This window comes from Acinonyx jubatus, chromosome X, assembly GCF_027475565.1.
Source record: "Acinonyx jubatus isolate Ajub_Pintada_27869175 chromosome X, VMU_Ajub_asm_v1.0, whole genome shotgun sequence".
Taxonomy (NCBI): Eukaryota; Metazoa; Chordata; class Mammalia; order Carnivora; family Felidae; genus Acinonyx; species Acinonyx jubatus.
The window spans coordinates 50,180,282-50,208,129 of NC_069389.1; the positions used below are offsets into that span (position 1 = coordinate 50,180,282).

At 37.8% G+C, this 27,848-nt stretch overlaps 1 protein-coding gene, 1 non-coding gene and 1 pseudogene across 5 annotated transcripts in view; 1 reads left to right on the forward strand and 2 right to left on the reverse strand.

Annotated features, from left to right (window-relative positions):
• The window catches only part of MTMR8 (myotubularin related protein 8), a 118,614-nt gene that overhangs the window by 62,623 nt on the left and 28,143 nt on the right, over positions 1 to 27,848 (reverse strand). Inside the window, exon 4 of one of the 4 annotated variants that reach the window (XM_053202388.1) lies at positions 19,841 to 19,876. The exons of the other annotated variants lie outside the window; for them this stretch is intronic. Coding sequence (XP_053058363.1) covers positions 19,841 to 19,876 — 36 coding nt within the window. The remainder of the gene's footprint in view (positions 1 to 19,840; positions 19,877 to 27,848) is intronic. 4 annotated transcript variants of the gene reach the window in all.
• On the forward strand, positions 5,663 to 5,799 carry LOC113597381 (U4 spliceosomal RNA). Its single transcript, XR_003418156.1, has one exon. It is a non-coding gene; the product is annotated as a U4 spliceosomal RNA (small nuclear RNA).
• Positions 14,811 to 19,682, reverse strand: LOC113597375 (protein kish-A-like; annotated as a pseudogene).

Below are 27,848 nucleotides of genomic sequence, written 5' to 3' on the forward strand. Positions count from 1 at the left end.
ATTGGACCCACAAATCTATGGTCAACTAATCTTTGGCAAAGCAGGAAAGAGTACCTAATGGAAAAATGGCAGTCTCTTTAAAAAATTGTCCTTGGAGAACTGGACAGAAACATGCAGAAGATTGAAACTAGAACTTTCTTACACCATACACAAAAATGAACTCAAAATGGATGAAGGACCTGAATGTGACACAGGAAACCATCAAAACCCTAGAGGAGAAAGCAGCAAAAAACCTCTTTGACCTCAGCCACAGCAATTTCTCCCTTGACACATCTCTAATGGCAAGGGAATTAAAATAAAAAATGAACTATTGGGACCTCATCAAGATAAAAAGCTTCTGCACTGCAAAGGAAACAATCAACAAAACTAAAAGGCAACCGATGGAATGGGAAATGATATTTGCAAATGACATATCAGATAAATGGTAGTATCTAAAATCTATAGGGAACTCACCAAACTCCACATCAAAAAACAAATAATCCAGTGAATAAATGGGCAGAAGACATGAATAGACACTTTTCCAAAGAAGACATCTAGATGGTCAACAGACACATGAAAATGTGCTCAATGTCACTCCTCAGTAGGGAAATACAAATCAAAGCCACACTGAGATACCATCTCACACCGGTCAGATTGGCTAAAATGAACAAATCAGGACACTATAGATGCTGGCAAGGATGTGGAAAAATGGGAACTCTCTTGCACTGTTGGTAGGAATGTAAACTGGTGCAGTAGCTCTGGAAAACAGTGTTAAGGTTCCTCAAAAAATTAAAAATAGATCTACCCTATGACCCAGCAATAGCACTGCTAGGAGTTTATCCAAGGGATACAGGTTGCTGATGCATAAAGGCACATGTACCCCAATGTTTATAGCAGCACTTTCAACAATAGCCAAATTATAGATAAAGAATATGTGGTTTATATATACAATGGAATACTTCTTGGCAACAAGAAAGAATGAAATCTGACCATTTACCACAACGTGGATGGAACTGGAGGGTACTATGTTAAGTGAAATAAGTCAGTCAGAGAAAGAAAGATACCATATGTTTTCATTCATATGTGGATCTTGAGAAACTTAACAGAAGACCATGGGGGAGGGGAAGGGGAAAAAAGCTACAGAGGGAGGGAGGCAAACCTTAAGAACTCTTAAATAGTGAGAACAAACTGAGGCTTGATGGGGGTGGCGGAGTGGGCAAAGTGGGTGATGGGCATTGAGGATGGCACTTGTTGGGATCAGCACTGGGTGTTGTATGGAAACCAACTTGACAATAAATGATATTAAAAAAAAAGAGCCAAACGAGTTAGAAAGGTAACCAAAAATAAGTAAATAAATAAAAAATAAAATAAAATAAAATAAAATAAAATAAAATAAAGGAATTATTCATCACGATCAAGTGGGATTTATTTCTGGGATGCAGGGACAATTCAATATTTGTAAATCAATCAAGAGATAAAGGCAATTAATAAAACAAAGAATAAGAACCACATGATTCTCTCAATAGATACAGAGAAAACATTTGACAAAATACAGTATCCTGTCTTGATAAAAAAAAGAAAAGCTCTCAAGAACATAGGGAAAGAAGGATCATATCTCAAGAACATAAACGCCATATATGAAAGACTCATGGCGAATATCATCCTCAATGGGGAAAAATTGAAAGCTTTCCCCCTGAGGTCAGGAACACAAGGATGTACACTATCACCTCTATTATTCAACATAGTGTTGGAAGTCCTAGCCCCAGCAATCAGACAACAAAAAAAATAAAAAGCATCCAAATCAGCAAGGAAGAAGTCAAACTTTTACTCTTCACAGAAAACATGATTCTATGTGGGAAACCCAAAAGACTCCATTAAAAAAAATTCTAGAACTGATACATAAATTCAGCAAAGTCACAGGATATAAAATCAATGTATAGAAATCAGTTGCATTTCTATACAACAGTAAGGAAGCAGCAAAAAGAGAAATCAAGGAATCAATCTCATTTACAATTGCACCAAAAACCATAAAATAGCTAGGAATAAACCTAACCAAAGAGGTTAAAAATGTATACAATGAAAAGTATAGACAGCTTATGAAAGAATTTCAAGAAGACACAGGAAAGGGAAAAACATTTCATGCTCTTGGATTCTTAGAATACTGTTAAAATGTTGATACTACCCAAGGCAATCTATATAATCAATGCAATCCCAATCAAAATTACACCAGCACATTTCACAGAGCTAGAATAGACAATCCTAACATTTGTATGGAATCAGAAAAGACCCGGATAGCCAAAGCAATCCTGACAAAGAAAACCAAAGTTGGAGGCATCAGAGTTCCGATGTCAGGCCATATTACAAAGCTGTAATCATCAAGACAGTATCGTACTGGCAGAAAAAACAGACATGAAGATCAATAGAACAGAATAGAGAACCCAGAAATGGATCCACAGACCTATAGCCAATTAATCTTTGACAAAGCAGGAAAGTAGATCCAATGGAAACTAGACAGTCTCTTCAGCAAGTGGTGCTGGGAAAACTGAAAAACAATATGCAGAAGAATAAAACTAGACCACTTTCTTACACCATAAACAAAAATAAACTCAAAATGGATGAAAGACCTAAATGTAAGACAGGAGGCCATCAAAATCTGAGAGGAGAAAACAGGCAACAATCTCTTTGTGGTCACAGCAACTTCTTACTTGACATGTCTCTGGAGGCAAGGGAAACAAAAGCAAAATTGAACTTTTGGAACCCCTGAAAGATAAAAAGCTTCTCTAAGGCGAAGGAAACAATCAGCAAAACTAAAAGGCAACCAACAGATTGGGAGAAGATATTTGCAAATGACATACTGGATAAAGGGCTAGTATCCAAAATCTATAAAGAACTCACCAAACTCCACACCTGAAAAACAAATAATCCAGTGAAGAAATGGGCAGAAAACATGAATAGACATTTCTCTAAAGAACACATCCAGGTGGCCAACAGGCACATGAAAAGATGCTCAACGTCGCTCCTCGTCAGGGAAATACAACTCAAAACCACACTGAGATACCACCTCACGCCAGTCAGAGTGACTAAAATGAACAAATCAGGAGACTATAGATGCTGGCGAGGATGTGGAGAAATGGGAACCCTCTTGCACTGTTGGTGGGAATGCAAACCGGTGCAGCTACTCTGGAAAACAGTGTGGAGGTTCCTCAAAATATTAAAAATAGATCTACCCTATGACCCAGCAATAGCACTGCTAGGAATTTACCCAAGGAATACAGGAGTGCTGATGCATAGGGGCACTTGTACCCCAATGTCTAGAGTAGCACTTTCAACAATAGCCAAATTATGGAAAGAGCCTAAATGTCCATCAACTGATGAATGGATAAAGAAATTGTGGTTTATATACACAATGGAATACTACGTGGCAATGACAAAGAATGAAATATGGCCTTTTGTAGCAACGTGGATGGAACTGGAGAGTGTTATGCTAAGTGAAATAAGTCATACAGAGAAAGACAGATACCATATGTTTTCACTCATATGTGGATCCTGAGAAACTTAACAGAAGACCATGGGGGAGGGGAAAGAGGAAAGAGAAAAGTTAGAGAGGGAGGGAGCCAAACCTAAGAGACTCTTAAAAAACTGAGAACAAACTGAGGGTAGATGGGGGTGGGAGGGAGGGTAGGGTGGTTGATGGGTATTGAGGGCACCTGTTGGGAGGAGCACTGGGTGTTGTATGGAAACCAATTTGACAATAAAATTCATATTTAACAAAAAAGGAAATGAGAAGGGAATCAAAGCATGTCACTAAAAAATCAACTAAACACAAAGGAAGGTAGTAATAGAGAAAGTGAAGGACAAAAAACCTCAAATACATAAAACATGACAAAATGGCAGTAAGTACTTTCCTATCAGTAATTACCCCAAATATGAAATTAAATTCTCTAATCAAAAGGCATATATTGACAAACCAATTTTTAAAAATCCTGGATTTAATTATATACTATGAATAAAAGATTCACTTTAAATTGAAGAGCATGAATAGTTTGAAAGTAAGACAGTTGAAAATTATTAACACATGAAATAACCAAGAGAGAACAATGGTGGCTGTATTATATCAGAAAAATTATTCTTTAAGTAAAAACCTGTTGCAAGACACACAGAGACAAATGTTATACATGGACGAAACAGTGACGTCACCAAGGAGATATGACAATTATGAATATATATAACCCAAACATCAAAACTTCAAATTATATAAAGCAAACATTGACAAAACTGAAGGGAGAATATATAACTTCCCAAAACTGAATAAAGAAGAATTAGAAAATTTTAACAGTTTGATTACTAGATATCAAATCAAATCAGTATTCATAAAACTGCCAAGAAACAAAAGTCTATGACTTGATGGCTTTGAAGGTGAATTCTACAAGACATTTAAAGAAGAGTTAATACCCATTCTTTTCAAAATATTCCAAAAAATAGAAGAGGAAGTAAAGCTTCCAATTCATTCTATGAGACTAGCACTACCCTAATACCAAAACCAAAAAGAAAAAAATACCACAAAACAAAAGCACAACAACAAAGCAAAGATAAAAACACAAACAACTACAGGCCAATTATCTCTGGTAAGCATAGGTGATGAAATCCTCAACAAAATATTAGCAAACCAAGTCAAATAATACATTAAAAATTATTCACCATGATCAACAGGGATTTATTCCAGGGATGAAAGCGTGGTTAAATATTCACAAATCAATCAATATGATATACCAAAGTAACAATAGAAAGGATAAAAAGCCATGTTATCATATAAATAGATGCATAAAAAAGCACTTAACAAAATAGAACATCCATTCATGATTAAAGTTGTCAACAAAGTAGGTCTAGAGGGAACACACCTCACTATATTACAGGCAATATGTGAAAAACCCACAGGTAAAATCATACTCAATAGTAAAAAAAAAAGTGAGAACTTTCCTTCTAAAGTCAGGAATAAGATAAAGATCTCCACTCTAACCATTTTTATTCACTGTAGTACTGGAAGTCCTAGCCACAGCAATCAGACAACAAAAAGAAATAAAAGGAAGCCAAATTGCTAAGGAAGGAGTAAAACTGTCACTCTTTGAAGATGGCATGATACTATATATAGAAAACCTGAAACACTTCAACATAAAAGTCCTAGAACTGATAAATAAATTCAGTAACATCTCAGAATACAAAATTAATATACAGAAATCTGTTGCGTTTCTACATACTAATGAAAGAGCAGAAAGAGAAATTAAGAAAACAATCCTATGTACAACTGCACCAATAAAATAATAAAATACCTAGGAATAAACTTAACAAAGAAGATAAAAGAACTGTACTCAAAAGAAACTGAAGATGACACAAACAAATGGAAAGATATTCCATGAACATGGATTTAAAGAACCAATATTGTTAACATGTCTATACTACCCAAAGTCATCTATAGATTTAATCCAATCCCTATCAAAATGCCAACAACATTTTCCACAGAACTAGAATAAATCATTCTAAACTTTTATGGAACCACAAAAGACCTCGAATAGTCAAAACAATCTTGAGAAACTAGAAAATAGCTGAAGATATTACAATTCCAGATTTCAAGATATACTACAAAGCTGTAGTAATTCCAACACACATTTATAGAAAAATTAACATCAGCTTTGTACAGTGGCAGTATCATAGCCAATGAGGTTTATCTGAGGTGCGATTATTGCTAATAGAAGGATTAACATCAGTACTTTTGAAACTCTTCAAAAAAATTGAAGAGGAAACATTTCCTATCTCATTATTGAGGTCATCACTAGCCTAATATCAAAGCCAATCAGAGACACTCCAATAAAACTGCAGCCATGGCACCTGGGTGGTTCAGTCAGTTAAGCGTCTGACTTGATTTTGGCTCAGGTCATGGTCTCATGGCCCTAAGGTCAAACCTCACATCAGGCTCCATGCCCGGCATGGATTCTCTTTCTCCCCCTGCCCCTCCCCTAATCTCTCTCTCAAAAAATATATAAAACTACAAGTGGATTTTTAAAATATTGTTTTAATTTGAATTTTAGTCACCTATCATAAATTGCACTATTGGTTTCAGGAGTACAATTCAGTGATTCACACTTACATACAACACCTGGTACACATCACAACATGTGCCCTCCTTAATACCCATCACCATCTAGCCCCTCTCCCACCCACCTCCTTCCATCAATCCTTAGTTTGTTTTCTATTATTAAGAGTCTCTTGTCTTCTCTTTCCCCCACCTTCCCATATGTTCCTAAATTCCACATATGAGTGAAATCATATGGTATTTGCCTTTCTCTGATTGAGTTATTTCACTTAGCCTAATACATTCTACTTCCATCCATGTCGTTGCAAATGGAAAGATTTCATTTCTTTCATGGCTGAGTAATATTCCAGTGTGTGTGTGTGTGTGTGTGTGTGTGTGTGTACACAAACACACATATATACCACATCTTCTTTATCCATTCATTAGTCAATGGACATGTGGGCACTCTCCATAGTTTGGCTACTGTTGATAAAGTTGTTATAAACATTGGGGTGCATGTACCACTTCAAATCTCTATTTTTGTATCCTTTGGATAAATACCTAATAGTTAAATTGCTGGGTCATGGGGTAGTCCTATTTTTAGTTTTTTGAGGGACCTCCATTCTGTTCTCCAGAGTGGCTGAACCAGTTAGCATTCCCTTCAAAAGGGCAAGAGGGTTTTCCTTTCCCCACAGTCTTTCCAACACCAGTTTTTTCTTGTGTTGTTAATTTTAGCCATTCTGACAGGTGTGAGGTGTTTTCTCATCCAAGTTTGGATTTGTATTTCCCTGATGATGAGTGATATTGAGCATCTTTTTCTATGTCTGTTAGCCACCTGGATGTCTTCTATGGAAAAGTGTCTATTCATGTCTTCTGCCCATTTCTTAACTGGGTTGTTTGTTTTTTGAGTGTTGAGTTCGGTAAGTTCTTTCTAGATTTTGGATACTATCCTTTATCAGATATGTCACTTGCAAATATCTTCTCCCATTTTGCAGGCTGCCTTTTAGTTTTGTTGATTGTTTCCTTTACTGTGCAAAAGCTTTTTATCTTGATAAATACCTAAAAGTTCATGTTTGCTTTTGTTTCCCTTGCCTCCAGAAATGTGTCTAGTGCCTCCAGCCGAGGTAAAAGAGGTTGCTGTGTTCTTGTCTATGATTTTGATGATTTCCTGTCTCACATTTAAGCCTTTCAATCATTTTGAATTTATATTTGTGTATGGTATAAGAAAGTGGTCCTGTTTCATTCTGCATGTCGCCATCCAATTTTCCCAAAACCATTTGTTGAAGAGACAGTCTTTTCTTTTTCATTTGATATTCTTTCCTGCTTTGTAGAACTTTAGTTGACCATATAGTTGTGGGTCTATTTCTGGGTTTTCTATTCCGTTCCATTGATCTGTGTCTGTTTTTGTGTCAGTGCCATACTGTCTTGATGACTATAGCTTTGTTATAATATAGCTTGAAATCCAGAATTGTGATGCCTTCATGTTTCTTTCTTTTTCAGGATTGCTTTGGCTCTCTGGGGTCTTTCGTGGTTTCATACAAATTTTAAGATTGTTTTTTCTAGCTCTGCAAAAAATACTGGTGTTATTTTGATAGGGATTGCATTGAATGTATAGATTGCTTTGAGTAGTATTGATTGACATTTTAACAATATTTGTACTTCCAATCCATGAGCATGGAATGTTTTCCCATTTCTTTGTGTCCTCTTCAATTTCTCTCATATGTGTTTTAGTTTCCAGTGTACAGATCTTTTGCCTCTTTGGTTAGGTTCATTCCTAGGTATCTTATGGATTTTGGTGCAATTTTAAATGGAATCAATTGATTTCTTTTTCTGCTGCTTCATTATTGGTGGATAGCAATGCAACAGATTTCTCTATGTCGGGTGTGTCATGTAACTTTGCTGAATTCATGCATTAGTTGTAGCAGTTTTTTGGTGGAGTCATTTGGGTTCTCCATGCAGAGTATCATGCCATCTATGAAGAGTGAAAGTTTCACTTCTTTCTTGCTGATTTGGATGCATTTTATTTCTTTTTGTTGTCAGATTGCCGAGGCTAGGGCTTTCAGTATTATGTTGAACAACAGTGGTGGAAGCAGACATCACTGTCATGTTCCTGACCTTAGAGTAAAAGGTCTCAGTTTTTCTGCATTGAGGATGATATTAGCTGCGGGCCTTTGGTGTGTGGCTTTTATGATGTTGATGTACTTTCCCTCTCTCCCTAGTTTGCTGAGTGTTTTTTTTCTCAAGAGTGGATGCTGTACATTGTGAAATGCTTTTTTTTTGCATCTATTGAGAGGACTGTATGGTTCTTATCATTTATTTTATTTCTATGATATATCACGTTGATAGATTTGTGAATATTGAACCACCCTTGCAACCCAGGAATAAATCACCATTGATTGTGGTGAATAATTGTTTTAATGTAGTGCTGGATTTGATTTGCTAGTATTTTCTTGAGAATTTTTCCATCCATATTGATAAGGGATATTGGCCTGTAATTAGACCCACTAAAATGGGGGTTTTTGGTTTTTGAATCAAGGTAATGGTGGCTTTGTAGAATGAGTTTAGAAGTTTTCCTTCCATTTCTATTTTTTGGAAGTTTCAGAAGAGTAGGTATTAATTCCTTTTTAAATATATGTTAGAATTCCCCTGTGAAGCCATCAGGCCCTGGACTCTTGTTTGTTGTGAGATTTTTGATTATGGATTAAATTTCTTTGCTGGTATGGGTCCATTCAAATTTTATATTTCTTCCTGTTTCAGTTTTGTGGTTTATATATTTGTAAGAATTGATCCATTACTTCCACATTGCCCAATTTGTTGGCATATAATTGCTCATAATATTCTCTTATAAATGTTTGTATGTTGGTGGTGTTGGTTATTATCTCTACTTTTTCATTCATGATTTTATTTATTGGGTTCTTTCTCATTTCTTTTTGATAAGTGTGGCTAAGGTTTTATCAATTTTTTTTAATTCTTTCAAAGAATCTGCTCCTACTTTCATGGATCTGTTCTACTAATTGATTTTTTTCTATTGTTTTGTATTCTCTATTTTGTTCAAAAATGCTCTAAACTTTATTATTCCTTCTGCTTGATTTGATTTTAGTATGTTCTTTTTTTATTTTACTCTTAAGGTGAAAAGTTAAATTGTTGATTTGAGGTGTTTCTTCTTTTTAAATGTAAGTATTTACACCTAACATATTACTGCTAAGCACTGCTTTTGCTATATAAGTTTTGATATCTTGTGTTTTTTTTCCATTTATATCCATGTATTTTCTAATTTCTGTGAACATTTATGTTCATTAAACTTAACAGTAAAAGTGGTTAGAAGACTGTTCATTTCAAGATATCTTGAGAAGGAATATCAATATCATCTCTTGGTCTTTAGACTCTCATTTCTCTAATGTATTACTATACAGTGAGAATAAAAATAAAACAAAACCCAAAGAAATAGATCAGTAGATTTGCTTCCTCAGTGAGGCATGAAACGTAAAAGTTATTAGCCCCTAACTTCTTTTCTCTGAAGTTTTTTTTTAAACATTTTTGTCTCATAATGGAATTTTTCAGGTTTTTATTTTTATCTTATTTGTTATTTAAGCATAATCAACACACAGTGTTATATTACTTTTAGGAGTACAATATAATGATTTGAAAATTCTATAAACTGCTCAGTGCTCATCAAGATGAGTGCATTTTTAATCTCCTTTATCTATTTCACCCATCCCCTGCTTCTTCCCCTTTGACAACCACCAGTATTTTCTCTGTATTTAAGAGACAGGTTTTGTTGTTGTTGTTGTTGTTGTATCTTTTTTTCCCTTTATTTGTATGTTGTTTCTTAAATTGCACATATAAGTGAAATCATATGGTATTTTTCTTTCTCTGACTGACATATTTCACTTAGTATGACACCATCTGGGCCTATCCATATTGGTACAAATGACAAGATTTCATTCCTTTTCATGCCCGAGTAATATCCCATTCTGTATGTGTGTGTGTGTGTGTGTGTGTGTGTGTGTGTGTACCACATCTCATTTATCCATTCATCTATAGATACACACTTCATTTTATCGATATTTGGGCTATTGTAAATGACACTGCAGTACACATATCTTATTGAATTAGTGTACTGTTTTCCTTGGGTAAATACCCAATAGTGAGATTACTTGATGATGTTAATTCTCATTTTAATTTTTTGAGGAAACTCCATGTTTTCCAAAGTGGCTACACTAATTTGCATTGGTTGATTTTGTGTATTTGAACCATTCTTTCATTCTAGAACTAAATTCCACTTGGTCATGGTGCATAATCCTTATATTATGCTGTTGAATATTTTTTGCTAGTACCGTATTGAGGAAATTTGCATCAGTAGTCATAAGAGATATTGGAGGCAGCAGTTAAGATGGCAGTGGAGTAGGGAGATCCTAAGTATGGGGAATAAGCTTAGGAATCCCCCGGGCTTACACCAATGGGTTAACAAGGCATAAAAAGTACAAAGCCATAGGATGCTCCCACCCGAGTTTGGGTAAACAAGATTAGCACCCCAAGAATAAGGAGGTGAAAAGGCACCCCAGGATAGAGAGGGGATGCAAATGCACCCCATAATAGAGAGGGGGTGCAGAACCCCCACAATAGAGAAGGAGGGGCAAAGGCCCCAAAATAGAAAGGGGCACAAGGGTACCCAATACAAAGTAAGCAAGATTAGGTGTTCAGTGCAGAAGCGTCCCCCAATTTAGTACCATAGCAGAAAGCTGCTTTCACAGGAGGGAAGGACCAAGTTAGGCAAACAGGTAAACTGGATTATAGACCACTGCACTGCAGGCGAAGCAGCCCATAGTGGAAATGGTTAACAAAAGAAAAGGTGCCTTGTTAACCCTGAGGTTATTTACTCTCCTGCCTTATCCCCTAGGCTAGCTAAGAAAAACAGACACAGCACTTCCTGTCTACATTACCAACCATCTGCCCATCTGCCCAGTGCCAGGATTTTATTTTATACTGAACCAAACCCCAAACACCATATATCTTCAACCCCCCCTTTTCCCTCACATCCGCAAGTTAATGTTCACAGTTTGTCTCTTTGTGCATGCCTATCACATTTGTAAGTCTTCTGATCTTAATAAACATGGGGCAAGGACCCTTATTCAGAGCTCTTGTCTTTTCCCAGATATTCACCATCTCTCACTTTTTATTGTGTCCCGCCCTCTTGCTAGACAAGACAGAACTTTAGACCTAGAGTCTATGACACCTAAGCTCCTCTTGTCCTTGAACACAGCTAGATAGTTATCAAATCATTCTGAACACCAAAGAAAAAAATTGGAATTTTGAGAGAACAGAAGTGCAAGACTACACGAGAAAAGCAATCACCTTTTGGAAGTAGGAGGTGCAGAGAATTTACTGCGGGAAATGTTGCTTAGGGTAGGGCCATGGGGAAGGAGCCTACTTGCAGAGGCTACCACAAAGTAATATAAGCAGCAGAGTGCAAAATCTGAACTTTTAGCTGTCCACTGTGGGGCATGTGCCTGCCTTAAAGGTGCTCAGGTGGTGAAGTGGGGCAGAATCTCAGGAGTGATAGCATGGTCTGAGGATCCCTTAGGTGACAAGAAAGACGTGTCCCACCGATATGCTGTGCCGCTTACAGGCTTAAGAGAGGGGACTTGCTCTAGCTGAGGACAGTAAGCAGGGATGCCAGTTTTCTCCTCTGTTTTGAAATAAATTCTAAACAGCTGTAAACATATGTCACTTTTTTTTTCAGGGGCCAGAAAAGGCATAGCAAGACCCTCCCCCAGAGGAACAGTGCAGGTCCATGCCATAGGAATCCCTAAAATTTGGAATTTTGCAACTCAGTTGCGTGCCTGAGATAAAGAAGCTTGGACACAGGCAGGGTGAACATAGGGTTCTGACAGAAACCAATGACACAAGAGGGGTGATTAATTGACCTTATGTGAGGTTTCCCTGAAGAGTGGGGGGCATGAACTTTCAGCTCTGGGGCTATAGAGCAGGGCACTGCCACATTCATTATGCCCTTCAGACTTAAAAGCATTCAGGGAGCAAACTGGCCCCAACTAGTCGTAGCCAGAGCCACTTAAACCAAGCCCTGCCCCCCTGCACCTTGTTTCCATGGAAACAAGTCAGCCTGAGAATTAGTGCAGCAGGCCCCTTACCCAGAAGACTAGCACAAACAACTTGCTTGCACGAATTCTAATGATCATAGATCAGCTCAAGGTGAAATAAGATCTAACTTCCATTATAATCTTATTCTTTATTTTATATTATTATTTGTGTCACTTATTTTCTTATTTTTTCAACTCTTTTTTTAAATTTTGCAGTTATTATTTTTATTTATGTGTGCATGTATTATTTTATTTTATTATTTAATTTTTGGAATAATATTCTTTTAACAAGCAGGCCAAAACACACCCAGGTTCTAGTTTGTTTGTTTCTTTGTGTTTTTTTGTTTCTTTTTTTCTTTCTTCTTTTCTTTTCTGGAAAAAAAGGACAAGGAGAAACTCACCCCAAAAGGAAAAACAGAAAGTAGAAATCATGGTCAGTGATTTAATCAACGTGGATATAAGATGTCTGAGCTAGAATTTAAAACCATTTACAGGGATACTAGCTGGGGTTGAAAAAAGCATAGAAGACATCAGAGAATCCCTTTCTGCAGAGGTAAAAGAACTAAAATATAGTCAGGATGAAAGTGCTATAACTGAGATGTAATCTTGAATAGATGTCATGATGGTGAGGATGGACGAAGCAGAGCAGCAAATCAGTGATAGAGACGATAAAATTATACAGAATAATGAGGGTGAGAAGAGGGGAAAAAAGGCACAAGATCACGAAGGAAGACTTACAGAACTCTGTAACTTATTAAAAAGGAATAACATTCATATCATAGGAGTGAATGAGAGAGAAAAGAAGATGAGGAGAGAGAAAAAGGGGCTGAAGTTTTATGTAAGCAAATTATAGCTGAAAACTTCCCTAATCAGGGGAAGGGTACAGACATCAAAATCCAAGAAGCACAGAGAACTCCCATTAAATTCAATAAATGCTGACCATCACCAAGGCGTATCATAGTCAAATTCACAAAATACACAGACAAGGAAAGAATTATGAAAGCAGCGTGGGAAACAATCCTTAACCTACAAGGAAAGACAGATGAGATTCACAGCAGAGCTGTCCACAGAAACTTGGCGGGCCAGAAAGGAGAGGCAGGATTTATTCAACACACTAAATGGGAAAAACATGCAGCCAAGAATTCTTTATCCAGCAAGGACATGATTCAGAATAGAAGGAGAGTTACAGTTTTCCAGACTAAAACCCTAAAGGAGTTTGTAACCACTAAAGTAGCCCTGCAAGAAATTTTAAGGGGGACTCTTTGGAGGAAAAACAAACAAAAGACCAAAAGCAAAGACTAGACATGACCAGAGAACATCACCAGAAACACCAACTATACAGGCAACATAATGGCACTAAATTCATGTCTTTCAATAACCACTCTGAATTCTACCAGACATGTAAATTTTTAAATGTTTTTATTTTATTTTATTTTTGAGACAGAGAAAGAGAGAGAGAGAGAGGCAGAAATAGAGGAAGACACAGAAACTGAAGCAGGCTCCATGTTCTGAGCTGTAAGCATAGAGCCTGACACAGGGCTCGAACCCATGAACCATGAGATCATGACCTGTGCCAGAGTCTGCTGCATAAACAACTTAGACACCCAGGTGCCCCTTCCAGACATTTAAAGAAAAATTAATACCTATTCTACTAAAATTGTTTCAAAAAATATAAATGGAAGGAAAACGTCCCAACTCATTCTACAAAGCCAGCGTTAACTTGATTCCAAAACCAAAAAAGAAGTCCACAATGAAAGGGATATTGTTACAGAAAAATATCCCTGATGAACTTGGATGCAAACTTTCTCAATGAGACACTAGCAAATCAAATTCAACAGTACATTAAAAGAATTATGTATCATGATCAGGTTGGATTTACTTCTGAGCTGCACAGCTGGTTCAATATTCACAAATCAGTCAATGTGATACACCACATTAATAAATGAAAGGATAAGAACCATATCATTCACTCAATAGATTCAGAAAAAGCACTTGACAAAACATAGCATCAATTCTTGATTTAAAAAAAAAACACAAAAAAGTAGGAATAAAATGAACATACCTCAACATCATAAAGGTCATATATGAAAGACCCACAGCAAATATCATCCTCAATGGGGAAAAACTGAGAGCTTTTCCCCTATGGTCAGGAACAAGACAAAGATGTTCACTCTCCCCATTACTATTTAACATAGTACTTGAAGTCAGAACCTCAGCACTCAGAGAACAAAAATAAATAAATACCATACAAATTGGCATGGAAGAAGTTAAACTTTCACTATTTGCAGATGACATGATACTCTATGTAGAAAATCCAAAATACGTTTTTACTCTTTCTGATTCTTTTTTTTTCCCTGACTAGATAATTGTCTTTGACTTATCTTTGTTTTAATTGACTCTTATTTTTAGTCTAGTCTGCTGTTGAAGCTCAGTTCAGTCACTATATTCTTTAGCTTTAGGATTTCTGTTTTCCTTTTTTTAATTTATTTTGAGAGAAAAAGAGACAGTACAAGTGGGGGAGGGGCATAAAGAGTGGGAGAGAGACAGAATCCCAAGCAGGTTCTGTGCTGCCAGCACAGAGCCTGACATGGGGGTCAAACTCATGAAATTGTGAGATCATAATCTGAGCCGAAACCAAGAGTTGGATGTTTAACTAAGCCACCCAGGTGCCCCTCGGTTTTTTTTTTTGTTTGTTTGTTTTGTTTTTTTTTTTATGATTTGTTTCTTTATTATCTCTCTCATTTTCATGGATTGCTTTCCTATTTCCATACAGTTGTTTGTATGTTCTTTCTTGTTCATTGAGCTTCTTTAAGAGGATTGTTTTTTTTCTGTATTTCATGTCAGTTTATAGATCTCCATTTGTTCTTTAATTGAAATATAATTGACACATAATATTATATTTGTTTCATCAATAGAACATAGTGATTTCACAAGTCTATACATTATGCTGTGCCTACCATAAATGTGCTATCATCTGTCATGATATAATGCTATTACAATACCATTGATTATATTCCCTATGCTGCCCCTTTTATACACATGGCATGTATTCCATAAGTGGAAGTCTCTATGTTTGACTCTCCTTCATCCATTTAGCCCATCCCCCATCCTTCTTCCTTGTGGCAACCTATAGTTTGCTTTATTTTTCAAGATTGTTTTGGCTATTCAGAGTCCCTTGAGTTTCCAAGTGAATTTTAGGATGGAATTTTTCTATTTCTGTAGAAACACCATTGAGATATTAAAGAGATTGTTTTATATCCATAGATCACTTAGGTAGTACTGTCATCTTAACAACACAATTGGCCCTTGAACAAGGGGGTAGGGATGTCCTCCCTCCAATTAACAGTCAAATATCTGTATATAACTTGACTTCCCAAAAATTTAACTAGTAGTAACCTACTGTTGATTGGAAGCCTTATCAATAGGTATTTAGTTAACATATTTTTGTGTCATAAATATTATATATTCTACTCTTAAAGAAAGCTAAACAAAAAATGCTATTAAGATAATCATAAGAGGAGACACATTTACAATACTGTAGATGTATTTATTGAAAAAATTTCATATAAATGGACCCATGCAGTTCAAATTCATGTTGTTAAAGGGTCAAGTGTATTGTATCCCAATCTATGAATAGGAAACATCTTTCTGTTTATGTGTATCTTACTTAGTTTTAGCAACATTTTATAGTTTTCTGTGTCCAAATTTATTACCATCTTGGTTACATTTATTCCTAAGTATTTTATTCTTTTTGAAATATTGTAAATAAAATTGTTTTCTTATTTACATTTCTGGATGGTTTAGTGTTAGTATATAGAAATGCAACTGATTTTTTTGTGTCATTTTGAATGCTGAAGCTTTGCTGAATTAATTACTTCTAAAGTTTTTTTTGCAGAATATTTAAGGTTTTCTACATATAAGATCATGTTGTATGCACCAAAGGTAATTTTACTTCTTTCTTTCAATTGAAAAGCTTCTAATTTATGTTTCCTACCTTATTGCTTTGACTAGGACCTCCAGTTTTATCTTTCCTTAAAGGGCCAAGAGTGGGAATCCTTGTCTTTCTCCTAAGAGAAAATGCTTTCAGAGTTTTATCATTCATATAAGACCTTGATTATGTTGAGGTACTGTCCTTTTATTGCTAGTAAGTTTAGTGTTCAATCATGAAAGTGAGTTTAATTTTATCAAATGCTTTTCCTGATGACTGTGTGTTTTCCCCCAATGACTCGGTCAATGTAGTGTATTACATTGATTGATTTTGTGTACGTTGAACCATTCTTGCATTCTAGAAATAAATCCTACTTGGTCATAGTAACTTAAACCTTTCTTTTCTTTTTTTTTTTTTCAAAATTATTGAAGGTCTTTCTTTATATCAAAACTCAAAGACCCTTAGCATCATCTACTGAGTTATACAACAGATTCTAGTTCAAATTGACACACAAAAAGTAAACTAGATTTAAAGTGTTGTATTTAAAAACAAACAAAAAAATACAGTTTGCCTTGTGGGGTAATTAAAATAAGTGGAGACCTGACACTAAAAAGAATTAGAAACACATACAGGATAATTATTCTGTCTTATTCAGAGAATTACAGTTAGCTGGTCAGATTTATGTTTAAGATATTTATCCATACTTATCTAGACTTTTCAGAGGCTACTATACTAGTCTACTATTCTAAACTCTTTTATGTTAAATATGAACACTTTCCCAATACTACTCTTAAGTCACATCTCATTTATCTTCCTCCTTATTAACTGCATAGGCTTGTCTTAAATAGTTGAAACATCTGTAATATACTACAGAGTTTGCTTAGAGGTACTCTGTTAATATACTCGTGTGGCCAGAGAAAAAACAAGCATTATTAAATATGAATGCAATCCTTAATAACACAATTGAACATTTTTTTCAATGAAAAAGTCCAGAAAGAAGGTCTCATTCTATAAAGATTTACCATTTATAAGTCACAGTGAAAGGAACTTGAGTAATTTACCAAGTTTTCTATTATATACGTTAGAGATACCTCACTAAAAACTGGTATCTCACACAACAGAATAACATTTGCTGAATGTAATACTGTAGTGACAGTACTGAGGTTGATTGTTAGAGACATTGGTTCAATAACAAAAATCAAAAATAACAGCTGGAAATTTATCTCATTCAATGTTCAGAGATGAAAGGGTTAAACATTAATTCCATTGTTTTCTGCAGATAAGTTCTTTTTTTCATACTGAAATCTGATTGCAATTAAATTCTGATATTTTTCCAAGCTACTATATGAAGAAGATGCTGAAGGCCATCACTATACAGCATACTGCAACATAAAGACTCTTCCATTCACCAATTCTGGCACACTTGCAAAATATACCCAACAATCCAGTTTTATTTCTGTTCAGGGGGCTGTATGCCAAGGATAGGATATAAGCACAGGTACATATAAACAGGAAGATTACTTACAGTCAAAAGACTCTGAAAATTGAAAATGGCAGACATAGTGAGACTGGCAAAGCTCAGACTCCACCAAAAAAAATTGCTAGAACCAATACAGTAGTATGTGAATTCAGCAAAGTTGCAGGATATAAAATCAATGTGCATAAATCTGTTGCATTTCTATACACATTCACCACTGAAAATACCAAATAATATCTATTCATATAACAATTCCACCTGAAGAACTGAGGGCCAGCTGAACAGCTTCTACACCATAAAAGACAGAACAAGCAAAAAAGAACACTAAGATAGATGGAGCCATGGTAAAAAAGGGAACTTATACACCTGATACTGTATAAACTGCAGTAAAGAGGGATAGTACAGAAGGACTGGGAATAGATTCTTCTGTCCTTGGTCACACACATACACACACACACACACACACACACACACACACACACGGATGAAGTTTAATAGATTAACTAGAATATAAAAGGGACAGCACTAGAACTCCACCAAATGGCAGAGGACCTGTGAAAACGTTCTCCAGACCAAAGGGACTGTCTCGCTGCCTCAGGAGCCCTGGGTCTGCAAGCCCACACTATGCCCAGTCATTCTGGGGCACAGAAAAAAAAATCCAGGCTTTAAAGATGTGGAGAGCTGCAGGAATATTCTCTGAGTCAGAGGGACCAGTTTGTTGCCTCAGCAAGCCCTGGTCCACAAGCCCAGAGTTATCAGCAGCTCCAATAACTCTAGGGCACAGAAAAAAAAAGCCACATCTTTCTCTTCTCTTCTTTCTTTAAAAGCTATAGCTTCAAAGAGCAACTAGTGTATAAAAGAGCCAGCCCTAGAACTCTGCCAAATGGCCAGGGGAGCTGCTGGAATGCTCTCTGGGTAGGAGATGACAGACACGGTCTACACTCCTTTTTCCATCTTGAAATCACGCACAAGTGTACAGTTCCAGCACCCTAACTGGCCTGTCCCCTCAGTGAGCCTGGGGCTCATAGCGCATACAAGTCTCAGCATTCTCACCAAGGTGGCCACAGGGTAGTGCCTACTGAGACATCTCTGGTTGGTGCTCACTACATCACCAACCTTCACACCAAAGTGACACAGGTGCAAAGGCACCCCAGAATACTCCAGGCCACACCACTTTGGCTTCAGTTGGCTTGCTGAGGCACCCTTGGTGCAGAATGCTCCAAAACCACTCGGCTGGCATGTAATTTAGATCCAACAGCCCTGCCAGGTTGCCGCTGTGCAGAGCAAAACCCAGAGCATACTTGCATCAGTTTCAGCCACCCTGCCAGGGTAACCCTATGTGGAGTACCCCAGAACACACTAGAGTTGGCTCCAGTTGCCCGGCCAGGGCAACCTCCTTGTTGAGCACGTTGTGACACACCAGTTTGCATCCAAGTCAGCTTCAGTTGTCCTGACAGTTCAACTTCACTGTGAAGAGCCCAGGGTACTTGGCTTGCAACCGCTTCAGCTTCAGCTGTCCTTCTAGGACATATTTTTTGCAAGAGCCCAGGGATCACACCACCCCACACCCATTTTAGCTTTAGCTGTCATGCCAGGGTACCCCTAGGCAGAACACCCCAGGACCACTCAGCTTTTACACTGCCTCAGCTACAGCTTCCCTCTCAGGGCAACCTTTGTGTAGAGAGCCCTGGAATACACTGGTTTATATCCATTTCTGCTAATTCTGTTAAGGTGACCTCTGCATATAGTTTCAGATATCTGGCCATGGCACCCTCTGTGCAAAGAGCTTGGGGACTTGCCCACACACTGCTGAGCTCCCAGCCCACATATTTCTTCAGCTCTAGGTTCCCAGCCAGGACAAGCCCTGCATGGAGCACCCAGGGGCATCCTGGCTTGCACCCACTTCAGCTTCAACTGTCCTGCCAGGGACAGAACATCAGAACACCTCAGCATACATTCACTTTAGCTGTACTGAGAGGGTGGTGGCTATGTAGAAAGTCCCAGAACACCCAGCCCATACCAGCCACAGTTACACCCAGCCAGCAAAAGTCACCAAGCACACACAGTCTACATAGGGGATGACCATACACAAGACCATTACTTCAAGTTTAGGAGAAGTAGCTGTTCCAAATAATCTGTAGAAACAAACAGAAACTCAATCAAAATGGAGAGACAAAAGAAGCTTCAAAAGAAAGAATAAAACTAAACCTCAGAAATATTATAAGTGAAAGAGAGATAAGCAATATATCTAATAAGGAATTTAAAGTGATGACTTTAAAGGTGCTCACCTGGCTGGAGAGAAGAGTAGATGAACTCAGTAAGACCTTCAATAAAAACATAGGAAATATAATTAAAAAAATAACCAATCAGAAGTGACGAATACAATAACTGAAATAAGAAACACACTGGAGGGAATCAAGAGTAGACTAATGCATACAGAAAGATGTATCAAGATCTGGAAGACAGGGTAATGGAAAACACCCAGGCTGAACAGCAAGACAAGAAAATAATTTTTAAGAATGAGGATAGGTTGAAGGATCTCTTGAACAACAAATGAAAAAACATTTTCATTACACAGATTCCAGAAGAAGCAGAGAGTGAAAGGGGCAGAGAACTTATTTGAAGAAATAATAGCTGAAAATTTCCCTAACCTAAGGAAGTAAATAGTTATCCAGGTCCAAGAAGCACAGGGTTCCAAACAAGATCAACCCAAGGAGGTTCACACTATGACACATAATAATTAAAATTTCAAAGTTTAAAGGAAAAGAGAATTCTTAAAGCAGCAAGAGAGAAGCAAAAAGTCAATAAATAACTAATGGGTCAATGAAACAATCATGAAATTAAAAAAATAGATGGAGATAAATGAAAACGGAAACATAATGGTGCAAAATCTTTGGGATGCTGAAAAGCAGTTCTAAGAAAAAATATACAGCATTACAGGTCTATCTCAAGAAACAAAAAAGAGGTCAAATCAACTACCTTTACACCTAAAGGAAATTGTTTAAAAAGGGAAAACAAAGCCCAAAGTAAGTGCAAGGAAGGAAATAATAAAAATTACAACAGAAATAACTGATAAAGGACTTGTGGGAAGATGGCAGCTTAGGAGGACGCTGGGCTCACTACGCATAGTGCTGATCACTTAGATTCCACCTACACCTGCCAAACTAACCCAGAAAACCACCAGAAACTAGCAGAATGGAGTCTCCAGAGCCAAGTGTAGACGAGAGGCCCACAGAAGAGGGTAGGAAGGGCGGAGAGGCGGTGCGTGCTCCACAGACTGGCGGGAGGGAGCCGGGGCAGAGGGGCGGCCCGCCGGCCAAGCAGAGACCCTGAGTCTGGCTTGCAAAAGGGGAGGGGCCGGACGAAGTGTGTTCCGATAAGTGCAAGCGGGACTTGCTTAGCATCTGGGAGGTCATAAGTTAACAGCTCTGCTCGGAAAGCGGGAAGCCTGGAGGACAAGGGGAGGGAGAGTTGCTGAGCCCCGGGAGGACAGAGTTCAGTTTGGCGGGGAACAAAGGTGCTCACCAGCGCCATCTCCCTCACCCATCCCCCAGTCAAAATCCCAAAGGGAACCAGTCCCTGCCTGGGAACTTGCTTGCTCCATGCAAATACCCAATGCATGCTTCTGCGGTGCCACCCCTCCAGCAGCGGGTCTGACTCCCTCCCGCTGCCACAGGGCCCCTCCTGAAGTGGATCACCTAAGGAGAAGCGAGCTAAGCCTGCCCCTCCTGCCCCCGTGCACGTTGCCTAACTACCCCAGCTAATACGCTAGATCCCCAGCTCCACAAGCCTGGCAGTGTGCAAGTAGCCCAGACGGGCCACACCACCCCACAGTGAATCCCGCCCCTAGGAGAGGGGAAGAGAAGACACACACCAGTCTGACTGTGACCCCAGCAGTGGGCTGGGGGCAGACATCAAGTCTGACTGCAGTTCCACCCACCAACTCCAGTTATATGCCACAGCACAGGGGAAGTGCCCTGCAGGTCCGCACCACTCCAGGGACTATCCAAAATGACCAAACGGAAGAATTCCCCTCAGAAGAATCTTCAGGAAATAGCAACAGCTAATGAACTGATCGAAAAGGATTTAAATAATGTAACAGAAAGAGAATTTAGAATAATAGTCATAAAATTAATCACAGGGCTTGAAAACAGTATAGAGGAAAGCAGAGAATCTCTTGCTACAGAGATCAAAGGACTAAGGAACAGTCAGGAGGAGCTGAAAAATGCTTTAAACGAAATGCAAAACATAATGGAAACGACGACAGCTTGGATTGAAGAGGCAGAGGAGAGAATAGGTGAACTAGAAGATAAAGTTATGGAAAAAGAGGAAGCTGAGAAAAAGAGAGATAAAAAAGTCCAGGACTATGAGGGGAAAATTACAGAACTAAGTGACACACTAAAAAGAAATAATATACGCATAATTGGTATCCCAGAGGAGGAAGAGAGAGGGAAAGGTGCTGAAGGTGTACTTGAAGAAATAATAGCTGAGAACTTCCCTGAACTGGGGAAGGAAAAAGGCATTGAAATCCAAGAGGCACAGAGAACTCCCTTCAGACGGAACTTGAATCGATCTTCTGCACGACATATCATAGTCAAACTGGCAAAATACAAGGATAAAGAGAAAATTCTGAAAGCAGCAAGGGATAAACGTGCCCTAACTTATAAAGGGAGACCTATAAGACTCGTGACTGATCTCTCTTTTGAAACTTGGCAGGCCAGAAAGGATTGGCACAAGATCTTCAATGTATTGAACAGAAAAAATATGTAGCTGAGAATCCTTTATCCAGCAAGTCTGTCATTTAGAATAGAAGGAGAGATAAAGGTCTTCCCAAACAAACAAAAACTGAAGGAATTCATCACCACTAAACCAGCCCTACAAGAGATCCTAAGGGGGATCCTGTGAGACAAAGTACCAGAGACATCGCTACAAGCATAAATCATACAGACATCACAATGATTCTAAACCCGTATCTTTCTATAACAACACTGAATGTAAATGGATTAAATGCGCCAAACATAAGACATAGGGTATCAGAATGGAGAAAAAAACAAGACCCATCTATTTGCTGTCTACAAGAGACTCATTTTATACCTGAGGACACCTTTAGATTGAGAGTGAGGGGATGGAGAACTATTTATCATGCTACTGGAAGCCAAAAGAAAGCTGGAGTAGCCATACTTATACCAGACAAACTAGACTTTCAATTAAAGGCTGTAACAAGAGATGAAGAAGGGCGTTATATAATAATTACAGGGTCTATCCATCAGGAAGAGCTAACAATTATAAATGTCTATGCACCGAATACCGGAGCCCTCAACCATATAAAACAATTACTCACAAACATAAGCAACCTTATTGATAAGAATGTGGTAATTGCAGGGGACTTTAACACTCCACTTACAGAAATGGATAGATCATCCAAACACACGGTAAATAAAGAAACAAGGGCCCTGAATGACACATTGGATCAGATGGACTTGACAGATCTATTTAGAACTCTGCATCCCAAAGCAACAGAATATACTTTCTTCTCGAGTGCACATGGAACATTCTCCAAGATAGATCATATACTGGGTCACAAAACAGCCCTTCATAAGTATACAAGAATTGAAATCATACCATGCATACTTTCAGACCACAATGCCATGAAGCTTGAAATCAACCACAGGAAAAAGTCTGGAAAACCTCCAAAAGCATGGAGGTTAAAGAACACCCTACTAAAGAATGAGTGGGTCAACCAGGCAATTAGGGAAGAAATTAAAAAATATATGGAAACAAACGAAAATGAAAATCCAACAATCCAAACGCTTTGGGACGCAGCAAAGGCAGTCCTGAGAGAAAAATACATTGCAATCCAGGCCTATCTCAAGAAACAAGAAAAATCCCAAATAGAAAATCGAAGAGCACACCTAAAGGAAATAGAAGCAGAACAGCAAAGGCAGCCTAAACCCAGCAGAAAAAGAGAAATAATAAAGATCAGAGCAGAAATAAACAATATAGAATCTAAAAAAACATGTAGAGCAGATCAACGAAACCAAGAGTTGGTTTTTTGAAAAAATAAACAAAATTGACAAACCTCTAGCCAGGCTTCTCAAAAAGAAAAGGGAGATGACCCAAATAGATAAAATCATGAATGAAAATGAAATTATTACAACCAATCCCTCAGAGATACAAACAATTATCAGGGAATACTACGAAAAATTATATGCCAACAAATTGACAACCTGGAAGAAATGGACAAATTCCTAAACACCCTCACGCTTCCAAAACTCAATCAGGAGGAAATATAAAGCTTGAACAGACCCATAACCAGTGAAGAAATTGAATCGGTTATCAAAAATCTCCCAACAAATAAGAGTCCAGGACCAGATGGCTTCCCAGGGGAGTTTTACCAGACGTTTAAAGCAGAGAGAATACCTATGCTTCTCAAGCTATTCCAAGAAATAGAAAGGGAAGGAAAACTTCCAGACTCATTCTATGAAGCCAGTGTTACTTTGAATCCTAAACCAGACAGAGACCCAGTAAAAAAAAAGAACTATAGGCCAATATCCCTGATGAATATGGATGCAAAAATTCTCAATGAGATATTAGCAAATCGAATTCAACAGCATATAAAAAGAATTATTCACCATGATCAAGTGGGATTCATTCCTGGGATGCAGCGCTGGTTCAACATTCGCAAATCAATCAACGTGATACATCACATTAATAAAAGAAAAGATAAGAACCATATGATCCTGTCAATCGATGCAGAAAAGGCCTTTGACAAAATCCAGCACTCTTTCTTAATAAAAACCCTTGAGAAAGTCGGGATAGAAGGAACATACTTAAACATCATCAAAGCCATTTATGAAAAGCCCACAGCTAACATCATCCGCAATGGGGAAAAACTGAGAGCTTTTTTCCCTGAGATCAGGATAACGACAAGGATGCCCCCTCTCACCGCTGTTGTTTAAAATAGTGTTGGAAGTTCTAGCATCATCAATCAGACAAAAAAAGGAAATCAAAGGCATCCAAATTGGCAAAGATGCAGTCAAGCTTTCGCTTTTTGCAGATGACATGATATTATACATGAAAAATCTGATAGACTCCACCAAAAGTCTGCTAGAACTGATACATTAATTCACCAAAGTTGCAGGATACAAAATCAATGTACAGAAATCAGTTGCATTCTTATACACTAACAATGAAGCAACAGAAAGACAAATAAAGAAACTGATCCCATTCACAATTGCACCAAGCATAAAATACCTAGGAATAAACCAACCAAAGATGTAAAAGATCTGTATGCTGAAAAGTATAGAAAGCTTATGAAGGAAATTGAAGAAGATATAAAGAAATGGAAAGATATTCCCTCCTCATGGATTGGAAGAATAAATATTGTGAAAATGTCAATACTACCCAAAGCTATCTACACATTCAATGCAATCCCAATCAAAATTGCACCAGCATTCTTCTCGAAACTAGAACAAGCAATCCTAAAATTCATATGGAACCACAAAAGGCCCCGAATAGCCAAAGTAATTTTGAAGAAGAAGACCAAAGCAGGAGGCATCACAATCCCAGACTTTAGCCTCTACTACAAAGCTGTCATCATCAAGACAGCATGGTATTGGCACAAAAACAGACACATAGACCAATGGAATAGAATAGAAACCCCAGAACTAGACCCACAAACGTATGGCCAACTCATCTTTGACAAAGCAGGAAAGAACATCCAATGGAAAAAAGACAGTCTCTTTAACAAATGGTGCTGGGAGAACTGGACAGCAACATGCAGAAGGTTGAAACTAGACCACTTTCTCACACCATTCACAAAAATAAACTCAAAATGGATGAAGGACCTGAATGTGAGAGAGGAAACCATCAAAACCCTAGAGGAGAAAGCAGGAAAAGACCTCTCTGACCTCAGCCATAGCAATCTCTTACTCGACCCATCCCCAAAGGCAAGGGAATTAAAAGCAAAAATGAACTACTGGGACCTTATGAAGATATAAAGCTTCTGCACAGCAAAGGAAACAATCAACAAAACTAAAAGGCAACCAACGGAATGGGAAAAGATCTTTGCAAATGACATATTGGACAAAGGGCTAGTATCCAAAATCTATAAAGAGCTCACCAAACTCCACACCCGAAAAACAAATAACCCAGTGAAGAAATGGGCAGAGAACATGAATTGACACTTCTCTAAAGAAGACATACGGATGGCCAACAGGCACATGAAAAGATGTGCAACGTCGCTCCTCATCAGGGAAATACAAACCAAAACCACACTCAGGTATCACCTCACGACAGTCAGAGTCGCCAAAATGAACAAATCAGGAGACTATTGATGCTGGAGAGGATGTGGAGAAACGGGAATTCTCTTGCACTGTTGGTGGGAATGCAAACTGGTGCAGCCACTCTGGAAAACAGTGTGGAGATTCCTCAGAAAATTAAAAATAGACCTACCTTATGACCCAGCAATAGCACTGCTAGGAATTTACCCAAGGGGTACAGGAGTACTGATGCATAGGGGCACTTGTACCCCATTGTTTACAGCAGCACTCTCAACAATAGCCAAATTGTGGAAAGAGGCTAAATGTCCATCAACTGATGAATGGATAAAGAAATTGTGGTTTATATACACAATGGAGTACTACATAGCAATGAGAAAGAACAAAATATGGCCCTTTGTAGCAACGTGGATGGAACTGGAGAGTGTGATGCTAAGTGAAATAAGCCATACAGAGAAAGACAGATACCATATGTTTTCACTCTTACGTGGATCCTGAGAAACTTAACAGAAACCCATGGGGCAGGGGAAGGAAAAAAAAAAAAAGAGGTTAGAGTGGGAGAGAGCCAAAGCATAAGAGACTCTTAAAAACTGAGAACAGGGCGCCTGGGTGGCGCAGTCGGTTGAGCGTCCGACTTCAGCCAGGTCACGATCTCGCGGTCCGTGAGTTCAAGCCCCGTGTCAGGCTCTGGGCTGATGGCTCAGAGCCTAGAGCCTGTTTCCGATATTGTGTCTCCCTCTCTCTGCCCCTCCCCCGTTCATGCTCTGTCTCTCTCTGTCCCCCAAAAAATAAATAAATGTTGAAAAAAAAGTTTTAAAAATAAAAAAAAACTGAGAACAAACTGAGGGTTGATGGGGGGGTGGGAGGGAGGGGAGGGTGGGTGATGGGTATTGAGAGGGCACCTTTTGGGATGAGCACTGGTGTTGTATGGAAAATAATTTGACAATAAATTTCCTATATTGAAAAAAAAAGAAAGAAATGACATAAACAATTTAAAAAATCAAAAAAAATCAATGAAACAAAGAACAGGTTCTAGAAAAACATAAACAAAATTGAAAAACCCACAGCAGACTCATAAAACAAAAGACAATAAGAGAAAAGAGGAGAAATGACCCAAGTAAATAAAATCTGAAGAAAAGGAAATTAACAACTGACACCACAGTAATACAAAGAATTATGAGAATACTATGAAAAATTATATAGCAGCAAATTAGACAACCTAGAACATGTGGATAAACTCCTAAAAACATAAAAAGCTTCCATAACTGAATTAGGAAGAAAAAGAAAATCATAACAGATTACTAGTAAGAAAAAGTGAATAGGTAATTTTAAAAAAATACTAAAAAATAAAAGTCCAGGACCAGATGAAGTCACAGGAGAATTCTACTGAACATTTAAAGAAGAGTTAATACCTATTCTCCCCAAACTATTCCAAGAAATAGGGTAAGAAGGAAAGCTTCCAAATACATTCCACAAGGCTAGCATTACCCTGATAGCAAAACCAGACAAAGCCACCATAAAAAAAAACAAAAACAAAAACAAAACTGCAGGCCAATATTCCTGATGAAAACTTTAGACGCAAAAATCCTCAACAAAATATCAGAAAACTGCATTCAACAATATATTAAAAGGATCATTCACCATGATCGAGTGGGATTTATTCCAGGGATTCAAGGATGATTCAATATTCTCAAATCACTCAATGTGATAAACCACATCAATAAAATGAAGGATGAAAATCATATGATCATCTAAATAGATGCAGAAAAAAACCTGAAAAAATATAACATCCATTCATGATAAAAACTCTCAACAAAGTGGGTTTAGAAAGAACGTACCTCAATATAACAAAGGCCATATTGAAAAACCCACAGCTAACATCTTACTGGTGGAAAAGTGACAGCTTTTCCTCTAACATCAGAAGAAAGACAAAGATGTCTACTCTCGCCACTTTTATTAAACATAGTCCTGGAAGTTTTAGCTGCAGCAATCAAACAAGAAATTAGAGGCATCCATA